Consider the following 18,526-nt stretch of genomic DNA (forward strand, 5'->3'; position numbering starts at 1 on the left):
ATTAGCCAAACATGACAGAACGACTGTGAAATGTTATTTTTCATTTCCTGTGGTTCTGAGTAAAATAGTACTTTTGTCTCCCAAACTTGCCACAATTCTGTTTCTTGGAAGATCAAAGGTCATAGATGTTTCATCCATATTCCCAATATCTCCCAGATCATAGTTATGGATCCTTCTTTGTTTTATAATAAATGAATGGAACTACATCATTTTTTCATCAAGGTCTTTTGGCAACTTCTGTGAAATCTTTGCTCTTTGCCGCAAACATAGGGCAAACCTATTCATGAAGTAGGTACACCAACCTGCTGATACAACAAAATTTTCAATGCCTGGTGCTTTTAATTTGTTGTCTTTAGCCATTTGGTGTGCATGAAAGTGAATTCCCGTGTGTTACGCAGTAACCGTTTGATGACACTCCATAACCCTTTTATGAAATTTAGTCTCTAGAGTCCCATATGAAGTTGTTAAATCACATTGAGCTTTTTTTGCCTTTGGAATCTTTTCCAAGTCAGCTTTCATTTTCTGCCACTTCCTTACTTGTTTTTCATCAACACAAAATTCTCTACTTGCAATACTGTTATTGCTTTCTTCTGCTCTTGACCCAAACTTCAGTTTGAAACCAGCTTTGTGTGACTTGTGTTTTTGTTTTGGTCCAGGATTAGAAGTATTGGGATCCATTTTCTAACAGGATTTAAAAAAAAAGACTTTGAAAAAGAATGCCGTACCATAGCGATTGAATTCTCATATACTGTAAGCCCTACTGCAAAAATAAGTCCTAGTTATAGTTCTTAAAATAAGTCAATTTACAGTAAAAACTATACATATAAACAAGTAAAATCAATTGGCAATAGAATGCAGCAAGACAGATAGACTTCATCACAGAAAACAGATCCCCCCAAAAGAATCGTACTCAAAAGACACCACGAGACCCAAAACATGTTGGATCACCAAGGGAGCTGACAGTAATTCAGGGTTTGCAGAGTTTGGTTCTATAATATTCCAGAATGTGATGACATGACTGTGTTTGCAAAGAGCAGCCTGTGTTAGCCTGTGTCATACTATACATGCTGCACTGTGAACGCACTGTGTTCCTGCATATGCAGCGTTACCTCATATGTAGGGGAGGTGCTAATGCAACGCATGCAGTAACACAGTGAGTACACAATGCAGAGTGTATATTATGAGCCCTAACACAGGTTGCTCTAAGCAAGCATAGTCAACACTGGGTCCAGAGAGAGATTAATAAGAAAATAAAATATAGCAGAATAAGTACTGTAAATAAATGTACTGCATATCCAGGACCAGAGATGTACCGGTACTTGTATTCAGCAATGCTTGGGCAGTGCAAGGAGGCATGACAAAGCTCGAGTAAGACTGTAGTCTACATCATTGGTCACAGCCCTGGAGAAGAGTGGCCGCATCGGCATTCATCTGACAAGGTTGTGGTGTGCCCCAGGTACTAGTACACAGAAGCGGGCAGGTTCTTGCCCAGTACGGCTCAACACCGAAGCTGCCCGTGTGCAGGAGAAAAGAGTGGTGATACTAGCGTCATCAGACCACCCACAGAGGGTGCAGGCATCTGCAGATGAGCGGGAGAGACCTGAGACCAGTCGCACTGCACCGGAGAACAGGTAAATCAGTGGGACCTTCACTCGAGTACAAGCTGAGGAGGGATTTTTCAGCATAAAAAATGTGCTGAAAAACTTGATTTATCCACGAGTATATACGATAATTGACTGCGTATCAGTTGTTGCTTGTGGTTCCAAGAAAAATGAAGTCCTTGACAACTTTCATCTTTTCTCATGATACTGCTTATTAGTCTAGCTGGGAGGAATATGTCTGCGTTAAAGACACTGCATGCTGTTTACGTTTGAGGATAAAAGGAATTTCCTCTGAAGGATGAAATAGTATTATAGTGTTTACTACCTTATATACTGGAGTATAAGCTGAACTAAGTATCAGCAGAAGCACCTCATTTTACCCCACAAACTGCATTAACAATGTGCTGAAAAAAACTCGGCTAATACATGAGCATATAAAGTGACAAGATCTTTGATGTGGTCCTGTGCGACTCTATCGTAAAAGGCCCACTGAATCTTTTTTGTGGGCTTTGGCTTCCAGAACTGCCGATTTTTATCCTGTTTTATCATAGAACCAGTCTTTCCCTCACCTTTGGCAAATGACCTGGTGACAGTGAAGGCGAGACCTCTACTAGAGTTCAGCTTTTTTGTTTTTAGCCTTTGGCAAGCAAGGCGTGGGAAGAGGATTTCGTTTCTCTGAGATTGCGCGAGGCAAGTTCAAACTTGCTGTTTGTTTTTTTTCCCAAAATGTACAAGTTGCTAGGAGAACCAGGGTTTTGTTATACACGCGCAAAATTCCTGAACGGGACCTGGGAAAAACTGCCCGGGTCAGGGGAATTCGCTAGGTCCCCTCCCTGCCCTAAGCTGGCTTGCTCCAGGCCGTCCAGGGATCAGGGACTCGGGCTGCTCCTGGTGGCGCTCAGGCGACGCTGGGCGTTCCCTCCTTTTCCGGCCTCGGGAAGTTATGTTTAGGTTCTCAGTTCTGGATTCCCGGTCAAGCAGAAGCACCGTGTTGACCTCTAGTTTCTCGGCGTCACCTCGAGTGGCCCGAGGCCAGATTTCCTCCGTGTCAGCACGCCTCAACTTTGATCGGTCGGAGATCCCCGAAGGCCACAGGAAGGGGCGCGAGTCTTGTGAAGGGAAAACGGGAGGCCGACAGTCGGCGGCACTCCACGGAACTTCGTTCCTTCCTAGACAGTTTCCGTCATACCGCAGGAGGCGAGGGCAGTCTCCTTGGGGACTCCTTAGGGACCCGGTTTGCCACCATTCCCTAGAGAATACTCAAATCTAGCCGCGCCCAAACCCGGGGCTGAGGCAGGCACCGAGAGCCGGGAGTAGCTATCAGGGCGCATGCGTGCAGCGAGGAGCCGGCCAGGGTGTCGCCGGGCGGCGACGGCCGCTAGGTGGCGCATGCGCCCTGGAGGGTGCGGGCCGGTCACCACGAAGGCGGCGGCGGCGGCGGCGAAAGGCGGGGGCGCCGTGGGGGCCGGGCCCGTGTTTACCCTGGGGCGGACCGGCGGGCGGGCGCGGGCGCGGACGCGAACAGCAGCGCGGCGGCACGATGGTCATGGCGCATTTCGTCGAGAATTTTTGGGTAAGAAACGGTATTGGAAATGGGGTGCGTTTCGGCGTCGGAGACTTTCGGTGCCTGAGGTGGGCCTGTGTGCGCTTGGGGCCGCTCCGCCGGCCGGGAGAACGAGGGTTCTCCGACCGCCTTCCCCGGGGTCCCGGCCGGCTGCCGGTCGCCGGTCGATCGGGACGCCGGGGCACGCTGCCCTGGGCACGGGCGCTGTCAGCGCTGCCCCTCCGCCCGCGGCGTGGGCGCCGCGGGGCCGCCGGCCGCCGGCCGCCGGGGCTCAGGACAAAGCGCCGGATGGGGCGGGAGGCGGAACGCGGCCCCGCCGGAGGCTCCGGGCACCGGGCGCGCCGCGCGAGGGGTGTGTGCGGCGGCCGGGACGCTAACGACCGGCGGGCGACGCGACCGCCGCCCGCTGCGCGCTGCCGGGGAGCGCCGGGCGCGGGCGACCCGCCGCCTGGTCGCCACAGGCCCCCATCTTCTGCCCGCGCCCCCCACCATTTCCACACGGGATCCCGTGCGGGGCTGGGCTGGAGCGGCACTTCCTCTCGGCCTCGCGGCTCAGCGCGGCGGCCGGCGCCCAGGATCTGCCTTTGGGCCTGTTCACAAAGCGGGTGTCCGAGTTGAATTTCATGCAGTCGGACTGCGCGGGCTTAAGGGCACCACGATTTCCCCTGGTCTCCCGTGCTCTTTGCCCTTCCTCGTTCTTCCCACACCCCGCTTCTTAACGCAGCAGTGCACCCTCCCCGGGCACTGCTTTCTTGCAGTTATTGTTTGCGGTCATGGGAAGTACAGTTCAGCCATGTACACGAAAGTAGCATGTTTACTCGGCGATCAGGGACGGCTCCTATTTTTCTGTTCTGACAGTTGGAAGTAGTCCTCCCATTTTATTTAAGGTTTAGACATATTTAAGGGAGTAATCTTTCCGAGAGTAAGGGACGTATCCCAAATCCTTACTTCTGAGCGTCTTGACTTTTAAATGTTACTTGTTTTCCACAGCAACATAAACACTAGGTAGGCATTAGGGTTTTTGTTTTTTTATTTATGTGTGTGTTTTACCGTTTTATTGAGCTGTCGTTCATGTACCAATAAACCCATTCAAAGTGTACGATACAATGATTTTAAAAAAATATATTCACAAAGTTATGTGCCATCAATTTTAGGACAATTTTATCATCCCAGAGAGAAATCCAGTACCTGCTTCCTAGTTCTTAACCTAGCCTGCGGGCAACCGCTGGTCTATATTCTTTCACCGTACACAGGGACGTTTCATATAAGAGGAACCTCATAGTATTCCCTTTGTGGTTGACTTCTTTCACTGAGCATGTTTCCAAGGTTCATGCTATAGCACGAAGCAGCACTTAATTCTTTTTTATAGTCGAGTTATATTCCACTGTGTCACCTTTTATGTATCCATTCACAGGTGGGTAGACATTTGGCTTATTTCCACATTTTGACTGCTGTGAACAATGTTGGGAACAATTCTAAATTTTAATGTGGGTGTATGCTTTTCTTTGAGGGGCCCGGTTTTATATTTTAAGAATATTTTTAAGAACTGCCCAACTATTAAGTGGCTGCCATTTTATAATTCCACCAGAAATGTCTGAGGGTGCTAGCCTTTTTCATGTCTTAGTGAGCGTGCCATGGTAGTTAAGATTTATAGTTGAGCATCTTTTCATATGCTCTTAGGACTATTAGGGAGCCCTGGTGGCATAGTGGTTATGAATTGGGTTGCTAACCTCAAGGTCAGCAGTTCAAAGCCACCACCATCAACCACTCTGCAGGAGAAAGCCTCGTCTTTCTACTCCAGTAAAGAGTTAGTCTGGGAAATCACAGAGGCGGTGCTACTCTGCGCCATCCGGTCAGGGGGGGTTGGAAATGACTCCTTGGCAGTGAGTGAGTGATAAGTTGCTATGAGTTGAAATGGGCTTGATGGCAGTGAGTTTGGCTTTTTGTTTATTGCCTGTCTGTATGTCTTCTTTGGGGAAATATCTATTCAGATTGCCCATATTTTAACTTATTTGTCTTTCTGCTATTGTTTTGTAAGTTTTTAAAACATAATCTGTATACAAGTTTCCGGTAATGTGATTTGCAAATATTTTCTTATTTTGTGGATTGTTTCACTTTTTTGATGGTGTTTTTTGAGGCCCACGTGTTCTTAATTTTGAGTAAATTTAGTGTGCTGTTGTTGAGAATATAGTACATACAGAATACAACATAGACCAACAAGCTCTGCTTGTCCAATTCAGTGACATTGATTATATCAGTGGTTCTCAACCTTCCTAATGCGCGACCCTTGAATACAGTTCCTCATGTGGTGACCCCTGATCATAAAATTATTTTAATTTCTAATTCATAGCTGTAATTTTGCTACTGTTATGAATCACAATGTAAATATCTGATACGCAGGATGTATTTTCATTGTTACAAATCGAAGATCATTAAAGCACAATGATTAATCACAAAACAATATGTGATTATATATTATAAAATATGTGTTTTCCGATGGTCCTAGGCAACCCCTATGAAAAGGTCATTGCACCCCCTAAGGGGTCATGACCCACAGGTTGAGAACCTCTGGATTACATGCTTTTGATTGTGTAACCATTCTCATCCTTCTCTGAACTGTACTTCCCCTGATAAAATAAACTCACTGCCATATAAGTTTCCTAGCTAATCTTTTAGTTGCTGTTAACAACTTGATCCCAGATAGATAGATTTCACTTGTGCTTTTGGTGTCGTAGATTAAAGCTTTTGTCTAATTAAAAGATTATAAAAATGTACTCCTCTGTTTTCTTTTATGTGTTTTAGTTCTTGGATTTAGGTTTATGATCTAATTGAAATTAATTTTGTATAGTGCCAAGAAAAGAGTATAACTATTCTTTTGCATGTGGCTATCCAGTTGACCCAGCACCATTTATTGAAAAGACTCCTTCCTTCCTCCTCCCTGATGTATTTTGAATTGTATTGGTATCTTCATTAAAAATCAGTTTTGATCATAAATGAGGGTTTATTTTTCAGTGCCATTTCATTGCAGTACCACACTGTTTTGATTATTGTAGCTTCGTAGTAAGTTTTCCCAACCTTGTTCATCATTTTTAAGATGGTTTTGGCAATTCAGGGACCCTGACATTTCTGTATGAACTTTAGGATCAGTTTGACCATTTAGCCACTAGGTATTACAATGGCAATTAAAAACAAACATTTATAAAGTTTATTTACAAGAAAGATTGACATTCTTATAAACGTTTTACATTTTTTATTCATTAGTGTGCTTTTAACTTTGCTAATTTGATTCTAAATGGTTTCTTAACATTTTAAAATTATGTTTTGTTTTTGGTAATTGGTCTTTGAGAGTAGTCTTGTTTTATATTTTGACTATTAGAAATAATGCATACCTGAACATTTTGATGCAATTTGTGCGTCCTTGTTCTTACTAGTAAAGAAACAAGAATAAACTTCAATTCCTTAACTGTGACTAAAATTTCAGCATTTGCCTTCATTTCCTCTAACTATTAGAACAGAATTTGAGTACACAGAGTAAAATAAACTGCATTTTAATTTAAATAAGGTATTATTTTTTTGAGATTAGCTGCATTGAGGCTGATGGTTGTAAATTAGTTAAGAAAGTTGCAAAGGAGGGCAAAATGAACTAGGAAAATCTAGGCACTTACTGCATACTGCCTGCTAGGTATCTCTTAAAAATACCCTAAAATTACATGTTTAGGGATAAATTGTAAAACAATCCTTAAAATAAAAAGATTTTCAGTATTTCACTTTTAAGTTTGAATGTTTGAAGTCTGATTGTAAAAATGAAATGAAATTGAGAAAGTGAAGTAATGGGAACCCTTAACTTTAGGTTTGTAACCAAATCTATTAATTCCACTCCTTCCTCCCTATATACACAAGCCTTTTCATTGTGCATTTATTTGTTAGAGGAAAATTATAATCATTCAACTTCCTCCCTAACACTTTAAAAACAGTACATCTTGCCTTTTTCTTGAAAACATAATTTAAAGGAATTCTTACCTATAAACTATTTTTTTCTTAAAACTATAGAAAAACTGTAGTGTTTTTAAAAGCTATATGTTGTTGCAAATCTTAAATTTTATACTCCGAAAAAAATGTATTAAACATTTCTTACCCAACAAGTGTCATGTTGCATATAATTAATTTTTGTTAAAAGTATTGTGCCATTGGTAATTAAGCTGAAAACTTTTATTTTTTAATAAAATGGGACACAAAAACAACTTTGTTGGAAAACCATACATTGCCTTTCATGTATAAACAAATTCCTAGCTCTTTAAAAGATTATGCAATTTAAATAAGGTATTATATTTTTGAGATTAGCTGCATCAGCTTTGTACTATAGTAATTAAACTTGCTTTGTGTTTTTATAAAGGCCCAATTATTTAATTTATGAATTAAAAAGGAATAGATTTCATAGGGGATGCTTATTAAGGATAAAAGATACGTAAGCACAGTGCTTGAATTTACTCTTATAAGGCACGTTTTTGGTAATAATACCAATCTTTGTATGTGTGTGTATGAGGAGCCTTCAGGAAGTTTGTGGAAAATGCAATTTAAAGATAATAGACTTTTTCATGAATTTGTTAAAGCCCCTAGCATTTACGTGTGTATGTATACACACACCCATGTGGGTCCCTGATGATGCAGTGGCTTAACCTTTGGCTGCTAGCCACAAGCTCACCAGTTCAACCACCATCTGCTCTCTACAAGGAATATGAAGCTGTCTGCTCCCATAAAAATTTCGTCTCAGAAACTCTATGGATCAGTTCTCCTCTGCCATGTAGGGTTGCTGTGAGTTGACATCATCGACTCTGGCAGTGGTTTTTGATTTTTTGATATATTTCAAAAAGCGCAGGGAAAAGGAGAATTACAACAAAATGGAATGCTTCTACAGCTCTCTGAAGACACCAGGCATCTTCAGGGTAGGAAACATCCTGAAAAGACACCCGGTGTTCTTTAGCATACATCATTGAGAATGCACTGACATCTTCACCCATTTTGTCACCAGGCTTCTATACCATTTTAGTTAGATGACTGTTAGATTGTCTCCCTTGGACATTGGTGGTTCAGTGATGGAATCCTTGCCTACAGGAGACCAGACTCTGTTTCTCCTCAGAGCACCTCAAGTGCTGCCACCACATAGCTCTTGGTGGAGGATTGCTTGTTGCTCTGATGCTGACCAGCTGTCAGTGGAGCTTCCTGTCTAAGATGAGCTAGAAAGAAAAGCCTGGTGATGTGTTTTTGGAAAGTAGCCCATGTAAACCCAACAGTCCACAGAGAGTGGCTCACTGTTGTCCAGTCGATCGTGATGGTGGAGCAGGTCTAGGCAGCTAACAATAATAGCATATCCGATCAAAAAAATTAAGAAATAAACAAGTAACAATGAGCTTAAGAACTTTTTTTTCCTGAAGCTTGTCCTGATTTCTCTGACTAACCTGTATAGAAGTCTCCTTTCTATTTGCTTACTCATTTCACTGGTATTGTCATACTTTAATGGAGCAGTTGGTAATATATCAGTTTATGTATACACTGATTTAGGAGGATTAAAAGGGTTTTAACAATCTGTAGTTGCTATTACTAGGGCTTGGAATGCTGAACATTATTATATTTTTGTCTGTGTATCTAATCTAAATTTAGTTGAAATTGGCTTGATGGTAACTGGCATTTAGAGAAAGACTAAAAGCCCCCCACCCCCATTCACTCATCGGAGTTATTTACCCATATGAAAATTAAAAACAGCATCTTTAGAAATTCCAAGCTGTACTATTTTTGATTGCTTCATATGCATGTGAAAACTGGACAATGAATAGGGCAGACTGCGGAAAAATGAATGCATTTGAATCATGGTGTTAGTGAAGAATGTTGAAAGTGCCTTGAACTGCCAGAAGAATCAAAAAATATACCTTGGAGGAAGTAGCCGGGATGCGCTGAGAAGTGAGGGCGGTGAGACTTCAGCGCATGTACTTTAGGCGTGTTTGGACATCGCACTTGGTGAAGTTGAGGGCCAGTGAAAAAGAGGAAGCCCCTCAGTGAGCTGGATGGACACAGAGTCTACAGCTGTGAGGATTGTGCGTGCTTTCCTTTTGTTGTACGTAGGGTCACTGTGAGGCAAAGCCAACTTATTGGCACCGACAACAGCAGCACCTTTAGAAATTTAATTGTTGTTAATGCTATGTGCCATTAAGTCAGTTCTGACTCACAACCCTATATGGCAAAGCAGAACTGCTCCGTAGGGTTTCTGAGACTGAGCTGAACTCTCACCACTGTACCCTGGCTATAAAGATCCAGACTATAGATGGTCTTTTTATTATGTTAAATTTCCTAATAGAGGAATTGGCATGAAGGTCACACGTGAGTCCCACCTACTTAATTAGTGGGAAGGAGAAATCCAACTCTACATGTGGCCAAGTGATTCCTGTGAGGCAGAAGTCAGACATGCCTCCACCCTCTGTCCCTCTGTATCCTATTCTGACACCAGCTGTTCCTCCCACAACACTCAACTTCTCTGCTAGGTTTGACAATCTAGTGCAATGACCACAATTAGAACTCAAGACAACACTCTGCTAGGTTTGACAATCTAGTACAATGACCACAATTAGAACTCAAGACAACACTCTTAATTGTGTGACTTTATTGGGAAGTTAACAGGTTACCACAGGTTCAGAAAATATTAAGAGTACGTTCTTCATCCCCAGCAAGCTCCTTTTCGCACCCGGGCTAGCAGCCATGTCCTTCTCTGGTTCTAAGCCACCCAGCTACAGGACTACTTGACCTCTGCCCTGCTTGGACAAGTTGTACAAAGTTCCCTTAGCATTGATAAATGCCCAAAGGATTCCCCACTCTTCAAGCCAGCCTCATACATGAAGGCACTTGGCTTTACTCAGCATTTCATTTCCTCGTCTCTGTTATATCTCTTGATCTTGATGCTGCCAACTCTGGTGCCTCTGGTTCCTCCACCACTTCAGATAATAATCAGAACGTGTGCCCCACTGATGGTTCTTCTTTATTGATGCTCTTGCAATTCCAGTTCCTGCTTCTGAAATGGCTCATTTTATACCTAGTGAAATAGTAAAAAATATGTACCTATATACTTACATTAAGAAGTTTGCAGAATTTACATGGTTCAGTCTCCAAAAGATAAAGGAGAGAAAAAAAAAGATAAAGGAGAATAGAGAATAAAACATCAAGATCTCCCCAGAAGCAATCACTGTCACCAATTTCTTAGCTTTCCAAACAGAATATATGTGTGTGTATACTTACATACATACATACATACATACATATACACATGCACAAGCAAATAACATGCACGAAGTTAAAGTATAATTGTAAGTCATGCTCAAATTGTTTTCATGCAACCAGCTATGAAAATACAGCCTACAGATTCATCTAACTTGGTTCAAAGTAGGTTTGATAGATAGAAATTATAAACTTAAAAAAAAAGAAATTATAAACTTGTAGTAATTTTGGATATGACTAGACTTTATTGTGAGCCTTTTTTTTTAAGGGGGGAAATAGGAACTGTTATCTGGTGTTCATGCTTGCTAGCATAGCAATTTAATAGTGAGAAATTGATACTAATCTAGTCTGTATAAGTTCGCTTCAAGGGGAGATTTTATAACATTGAAATGAAGAGGATAAAAATATGATGTTTTGGTTCTTTTCTAGCCCTACACACTAATCCTAAATGTTCCTAACCTTCCAGAACTATTTAAATTAGGTAGACAAAGGAATTAGAATGGCTATGCTACACATTTGTTTTCCTTAGACCTGTTTGTAAGGAGTTTTTTTTAAGTCATGGGGTGTCTCATGAGATTATCCATCCTGGTTGTGTAATTCTAGAACGGTTAACTGAAGCATCCTAAGAAATCCATGTAGACATATGTTACCATAGAATCTTATAAAGGAATGAGAATATAAGTTTGGTTTTCAGGTATGAAAAAAAAATGAATGAATGTTGGAATTGGAAGAAATTTAGTAGCCATTTGATCTACTAAAATAAATGTAAATTGGCATGGCTCGCTCAGTCGGTAGAGCAATGAGACTCTTAATCTCAGGGTCATGGGTTCGTGCCCCATGTTGGGCACCATTTGCGGTATGAGTTGGGTGTGCCAGCCCCCCACCAATAATCACGGGTTCAGAAAGCACAATTGCATGGTTGAAATACATAAATATTATATTGAAGTCACAGAGAACATGAGAGAGAGAAGAGATATTGCAATAATGGAGTCAGACACATTTCATGGTAGCACGCTCACCTCAGCCCCGCTTGATGGTCAACGTGGAGAGAAGGGGAAGGGAAAGGAGGGCAAGGGAACAAGGGAGCGAGGATGGGAGAGGAGAGTAGTAGCCGAGCAAGAGTGAGGGGCAACCAGCGAGCGAGACATCTATTGCTAACCCAGGCTTATATACCTTTGGGGGAGTGCAAGCCCACTTATTACAGATAAAGACATATGTCACAGTAAGGGGTTGCACTATGTTATACAGCAGTGAGAGGGGGTGGTCTAGGAACATACACGCAGTAGGAAGAGGAGGGATTGGGGGTATACATGTACAAGATGGGCCAGTCCTAGATTTAGGATGGCAGTTTAGCTTTGACCTGTTCTTTGGATCTCCATAGGAACCATTATCAGTAGGGTGTAACCCCCACCTACGGGAACCAAATAGATGACTGCAGGCCTGTCCATTGTTCCTAGCAGCAGGGAGCAGGCCCATTCCTTGGTCTGGTGACTGTGTCTTCAGGGAGGATGTCTGTAAGCATCTGACCTCCCCCCACAAGAAGAGTGAGTTTTTTTTTTTTTTTGTCAGTTGAAAGAAAGACACAAGAATTCAGCAGGAAATAAAAATTACCTTTAACTTGCTTCCTTTTAAAGATTTTCTTTTCAAATATAGCATTTTATAGTTACGTATCTTGGTATTTTCCAGTGATTGTACTATCATGTACTTTACTAATGATTCTGTGAAAATATTCTTGGCGACTACATAGGTTTTCATGATGGCTAGGCATTGATTTTTTTTTTCAGCCACTTCCCCATTGGACATTTAGATTAATCTTACCGTATTAATTATAAGGCCTGCAAAGATGAGCTCTGGTGGCATGGGGGTTACTTGTTGGGCTTCTAATCCCAAGGTCAGCAGTTTAGAAACCACTGACTTCTCTTGGGAGCATGAGGAGGCTTCCCACTTCCATAAGATTTACAGTCTTGAAAACCCACTGAGGAGGTTCCACCCTGGCCTTGAGGGTCCTTAGGAGTCTGAATTGACTCAGTGGGAGTTAGGGCTTTTTATTTTTGAGGCGTAGAGAAGCATGTACCAGTGTGAACTTCTTGCCAATTTGTATTTTTGCCTTTTGAAAATAAAGACAATATTCAGAAAAAAATGAAAGGCATAACATTAGAGCAATGATTATTGTATCATCTTTTGCTATTTTAAGCCTATATAATATATATTTAGAGATATTTAAGGATTAGTTTATAGAAACTAAAAGAATGGATTGGGATAAGAATTATATGAGCCCCTAATAAACAATTAAATTAAAAAAAAACAAATAAAAGAACTGAGTTGTCATTGTGAATATTAAGGAGGGGTATTTGGAGAGTGGGACAGAGAAGAAGCTTTCGGAAACCCAAAAGGGCAGTTCTACTCTGCCCTATAAGGTCGCTGTCAGTAGGAAATCCATTTGACAGCAGAGCGTTTGGAGTTTTTGATCTTAAGAATGGGAATTTTTTAAAAACATTTTATTAGGGGCTCATATAACTCTTATCACAATCCCCACATATACATACATCAATTGTATAAAGCACATCTGTACATTCCTTGCCCTAATCACTCTCAAAGCATTTGCTCTCCACTTAAGCCCTCTGCATCAGGTCCTCTTTTTTTCCCCTCCCTCCCCGCTACCCCCTCCACACCCCGAACTTTGTTGTTTTAAATAAACTTTCTTTCTGCCAGTCACCTAACAAATGTATTCGAGTGACTTCTGTACTTGTGTCAAATAGTGCTGACTTCTGAGCACTGCTCTTTCCACATCTTTTAATCACAATTTTTTGCTCTAACAATATCTTGCCAGTTGTTCAGTCTGAAGATCCCAAAGTATAAATATAGCATAGGATAGAAGAGGTGGTAACTTCTGCTTGTACTCCTATTTGCCTATGGAAAACTGCTGGTGCTTTTAAATTTTTTTTCTCTTGCAGTTTCCAAAGCAAACATGACAGAACTGTAATTGTATTATCTATGGAATTCTAATGCAAAGTATGTTTGTAGTTTCCACTGGAGAGGGACTCTTTTTCAAAGAAAAGGAATATTCAGAATTACATAAATGTTTGATGGTGTTTTTAAAGAGAAGACAGTATGAAGTGAGACTATCAAACACATACTAATGGAACATTTTGTAATCACTTGTCCCAGGTTATTGTGCCAGAACTAGAGTGAAAGAAAAATGTAGACAGGGTAGGAAGTGAAAATATTCAGTTATGTAGTTGATCAGTTGCATTTGAGGGAAAATTAGGCATATTATGTACTGTTGGCATGACAGCTCCTCTTGACCTTTTTGGGGGAAAGAGGCAGGGAAGATAGGGAAGGAAGGAGAGGAAGAAACTCGGTGATCAGCATTGTTATTCATAATTTGATTATAATTTTAGTGTTTAACTTAATGTTCTTAAAGATTCATTGAATGAGGAGTTTCAAACCATTGATTAAAATTTATGGGGTTTATTTCTCTCTGCTTTCTTGCTGTTAATTTCCATGCCTCTTAAAAACACAAATCTGTTAATAGCTTCACTTTTATTAGAGTAGGAATTTCATAACATTTTTTCCAAGTACCAATACATTCCGTTGTATTTTGTATTTATATTTTAAGTATGAAGTTATGTTAGAAAATGAACCCCCCAAAAAAGAAAATGAACCAGAGATTTTATTTTTTAAATAATAGGTTCAATGATTTACTTAAGTACTTTTATTTGATGTTTTATAGATGACTCACTTATAGTGAAGTCTGTGTATTAGAGTAGAAAATACCAGGACATTTTCAGTGACCTGAGACCCTTATAAGTTAATGTAAAGTACAACCTGTTTCTATCGGACATGCAAAAGAATATGGACTGAGAATGCATCAAACTGTTAACAGTGGTCATGTCACATTTACTCGAGCAACAAGAGAAAATAGTAAATACTCGGTAATGTGTGTTCTTTTAAAGGGTCCTGATTCTGGACTTAATGTTTTTTTTAATAGTAGGATTATTTAATTATTATTTCTTATTTTAAAGATCATTTTATTGAGGGCTCTTACAGCTTTTATAACAATCCATACATCAATTGTATCAAGCATATTTGTACATATGTTGCCATGATTATTTTCTAAACATTTACTTTCTATTTGAGCCCTTGCTATCAGCTCTTTTTTCTCTCCCGACCCCCTTTCCAACCTCGTGACCCCTTGATAAATTATTATTTTCATATCTTACACTGACCACTGTCTGTTCCCTCATGGTTTCTGTTGTTTGACCCCCTGGGGTGGGGTAGTGGTTATGTGTCAATCATTGTGATGGGTTCCTCCTTCCTTCTCTCTTTTCCCATCTTCCCCCTACCCTCCTGGCATTGCTACTTCCAAATCTGTATCTGAGGGGTTTATCTGACCTGGATTCCATGTGTTCTGAGTTCTTATTGTACTGTATACATGTTCTGGTCTATCCTGCAGTGAAAGGCATACTGGGGTCATGATAGTAGGGGTTGAGGAAGCCTCAAGGAACCAAAGGAATATTGTTTCATGGGTGCTATGCTGTGCCCTGGTTGACTCATCCCTTCCTGTGACCCTTCTTTGAGAGGGTGTTCCATTGTCTGTAGATGGATTTTGGGTCTTTGCTCTGACCCCCCTTGTTCTCAACAAAATGTTTGTTTTGGGTTTTCTGATGCCTGTTACCCAATCCCATCGACACCTCATGGTTGCACAGGCAGGTGTGCTTCTTCCATGTGGGCTTGTTGCTTCTCTGATAGAAGGCCACTTGTTTAACTTCAAGCCTTTAAGACCCCAGGCACTATATCTTTTCATAGCTGGGAACCATCAGCTTTCTTTACCACATTTGTTTGTGCACCCATTTTGTCTTCAGTGATTGTGCCGGGAGGGCTAGCATCACAGAATGCCAGGTTGTTAGACCAAAGTGTTCTAGCATTCATCTTGGTTTGTTTGTCTCTTTTTTTTTGTATGTATAACATAATTATTTTTCTTCTTTTTTCTACATATACATTTAGAAGGTGGTATACCCTAATAACCTGTGCTGGTTTGCTTTTTCTAAATAAAAAGATGCTGCTCTCACCTGTGCTTGGGGATTAGGACATAATGCCTTGGGAAGGGGCCACTATCCATCTGGTTGGAAGGACAGCCCATCCCTGGGTACAGGAAGTGAGATTTGGGGGTTGGGGGCCCCATTAGAGGGTAGCCAACCAGAAGTCAGTAAGACCGAGCTGGCTGGTACCTACAGTATCAATAAGGGCAGGGAGATTCACACAGCTTTCATTTTAAGCCTTCACCAGAGACTCCTGGTCCAAGAAAGAGTAAGATGCCTGCCAGTGTCAAGTTTGTGATATGAAGTACGAAGGAGGCAGAACCAGAAAGGAGGGGCTTCACTGCCCCTCATGAGTCCTTGGCCACAGAGGGTCCTTCTGTGCCATCTGCGGGCTGTGGCACTCCAAAGATCCTAGCAAGGAGCCCTTGGTTGGAGTGTGCTTGGTTCTCGACCCCTTGGCCGGGCTGCCTTCCAGGCCCTCAGCTCTTGCTCGGCGGGGTGCTGGGCAAAGAAAAGTCCAGGGGCTGTTGGGGGCAGCCTGGACCCAGATCAGCAACAAGGAAGCACTTCCCTCGCTCCACACTTGGAAGATAAAAGTCTGTTTCACGCTTGACCTGGGCGACCCAGGCCCTCAAGCGGCGCACCTGCCGGTCAAAGGCTAGGTGTTTGCTGAGATGGGACCACGTGAAACGGTGCAGGTTCTTGAAGTTCCGTAAGTCACAGCGGAAGGGGCTGTGCCTTCGGGCGCCCATAGGTGTGTTGTGCAGACTGGGTGCCACGCGCCTGGCCACACTTCTGTCCCGGAACTCCACCCAGCCCTCAGTGTAGTCTTTGCTGTACTTGGACCCCTTTTTTTCCTCCGGAGGCCGTTGCCTTTTTCTTCTTAAAGCCTCCATAGGCGTTGAGAAGGTTGTTTATGTGCAGGGGCCAGAAGCGCGGGGGAGATGGCCCAGGTACACAATTCCCGGCACTATCCGTTTTTTTGTCGCTGAGTTCCTCCTGCTCTTCTGGCGCCTTCCGTTCTTCCTCCTGCCCTGATATTTGGTCGCCCGGCACCATTGGCTTTTGTTCCACGGCTTCTTTCTCCGAGTCTTCTACCTCCATGCCCACGGACACGTAAAGCCTGGTTCTTGTCTTTTTAATGACCTACCTCGCTTTCCTCATGATTGATGTTCTTGATGTCCTCTCACAGCTCATCAGGTCTGTTGTTCTTGTGCGGTTCTTGAAATTCAGATGGGCTAGGCTCAAGGTCCTATTTGGTTTTCGTGGACTTGTTTTAATTTTCTTCAGCTTCATTCAGAAATTACACACGGGCAATTGATGGTCTGCCCCACAGTCAGCCCTGGCCTGGTTTAGCTGCTGATACTGAGCTTCTCCATCATCGCTTCCCACAGATGTAGCCAGTTTGATTTCTGTGTATTCCATCTGGAGTTCACCTGTATAGTCACTATTTTTGTTACCGAAAAAAGATGTCTGCAATGATGAAGTTGTTAGTCTTGGAAAATTTTACTATGTGATTTTATTTTATTTTTTAAAAATGTGGGGCTCTTAGAACAATCCATACATCCATTGTGTCAAACACATTTGTACATATGTTGCCATCATCCTTTTCAAAACATTTTCTTTCTACTTGAGTCCTTGGTATCAGCTCATTTATTTCCTCCCTCCCTCCCCCTCCTACCTTCATGAACCCTTGATAAATTATAAATGATTATTACTTCCATATGCTGTCTCCTTTCACCCATGTTTCTGTTTTTGTCACCCTTGGTGGGGGATGGGGTGGTGATTATACTTCAATCATTGTGATCGCTTTCCCTTTTCTCCCCACTGTTCCCCAACCCTCATGGTATTACTATTTCCATTATTGTTCCTGAGGTGTTTATCCGTCCTGGATTCCGTGTGTCAAGAGCTCTTATCTGTACCTGTGCACATGCTCTGATCTAGCCGGATTTGCGAGGTAGATCTGGGGTCATGATAGTGGGGGGAGGAAGCATTAAAGAACTAGAAGAATATTGTATGTTTTGTTGGTGCTAACCCTGGCTGGTTTGTCCCTTCCTTGTGACTTCTGTGTGGCGATGTCCAGTTGTCTACGATGTGCTTTAGGTCTCTACTATACCCCTCCTCCATCCCCTTTTGCATCCATATGATTGATTGTTTTACATCTTCTGATACCTGATCCTGTCGACACCTCATGATCACGCAGTCTGGTGTGTTTCTTCCATATGGGCTTTGTTACTTCCCAGCTTGGTGGTCTCTTGTTAATCTGCAAGTTTTTAAGACCCCAAATACTATATTTTGTAATGGCCGGGCACCATCAGCTTTCTTCACTACATTTGCTTATGCACCCATTTTGTTTTCAGCGATTGTGTTGCAAAGGTGAGCATCACAGAATGCAAGGTTATTAGAACAAAGTGTTCTTGCATTGGGAGAGTACTTGAGTAGAGGCCCAATGTCCGTCTGCTACCTTATTATTTAAGGTATTTATATATATGTACATAGATTTATGTCCTTATCATTATATAGAAATATATTTACATATGTACTTCTCTGTATTTATACCTCTGTAAATGTTCTTTGCCTCCTAGTTCTTTCCTCTATTTCCTTTTACTTTACTCTTGTCTCACTATCATGTTCGACCTTCCTGCATTTAGTAATTCCTTTCGGTTACATTGCATTTGATCAAACTCCATCAGACATTCTAAGCCTTCCTCTCCATCAGTTTTAGATCACTTGTTTTTCCCTTGTCCCTGGGTTTGTTGGCTCCCTACTTCCTTTCCCTGACCTCCCCCTCTTCCATGTCCCCCCTACCAATCATCAGTCCCATTGTTTTCTTTTTGTGATTGTTTATCCTGCTTATCTTATATACCATATATACTCGAGTATAAGCCGACCCAAATATCAACTGCCCACAAAAACTGCATAAAAAATTTGTTGAAAAACAGCTATACATGAGTCTATATGGTAGATAGACATGGGGGCCGGAGTGGGGGAGTCTATAAATAGTTCCAGGTCTGTCTGTTGACCTTTATGATTGTTTTCCAATCGAGTCTGATGAGGTG

At 42.0% G+C, this 18,526-nt stretch overlaps 1 protein-coding gene, 1 non-coding gene and 1 pseudogene across 3 annotated transcripts in view; 2 read left to right on the forward strand and 1 right to left on the reverse strand.

Moving 5' to 3' along the window:
• The first annotated feature begins 3,038 nt into the window (after nt 1-3,038).
• FCHO2 (FCH and mu domain containing endocytic adaptor 2) overlaps nt 3,039-18,526 on the forward strand; it is a 141,425-nt gene continuing 125,937 nt past the window's right edge. For both annotated transcript variants that reach the window (XM_075541160.1, XM_075541159.1), the window contains exon 1: nt 3,039-3,174. In XM_075541160.1, coding sequence (XP_075397275.1) covers nt 3,142-3,174 — 33 coding nt within the window. In that variant the 5' untranslated portion in view covers nt 3,039-3,141. The remainder of the gene's footprint in view (nt 3,175-18,526) is intronic.
• On the forward strand, nt 11,199-11,272 carry TRNAK-CUU (transfer RNA lysine (anticodon CUU)). The gene has a single exon. It is a non-coding gene; the product is annotated as a tRNA-Lys (tRNA).
• Nucleotides 15,815-16,571, reverse strand: LOC142440836 (activator of basal transcription 1 pseudogene; annotated as a pseudogene).

Source organism: Tenrec ecaudatus, chromosome 2, assembly GCF_050624435.1.
Source record: "Tenrec ecaudatus isolate mTenEca1 chromosome 2, mTenEca1.hap1, whole genome shotgun sequence".
Taxonomy (NCBI): Eukaryota; Metazoa; Chordata; class Mammalia; order Afrosoricida; family Tenrecidae; genus Tenrec; species Tenrec ecaudatus.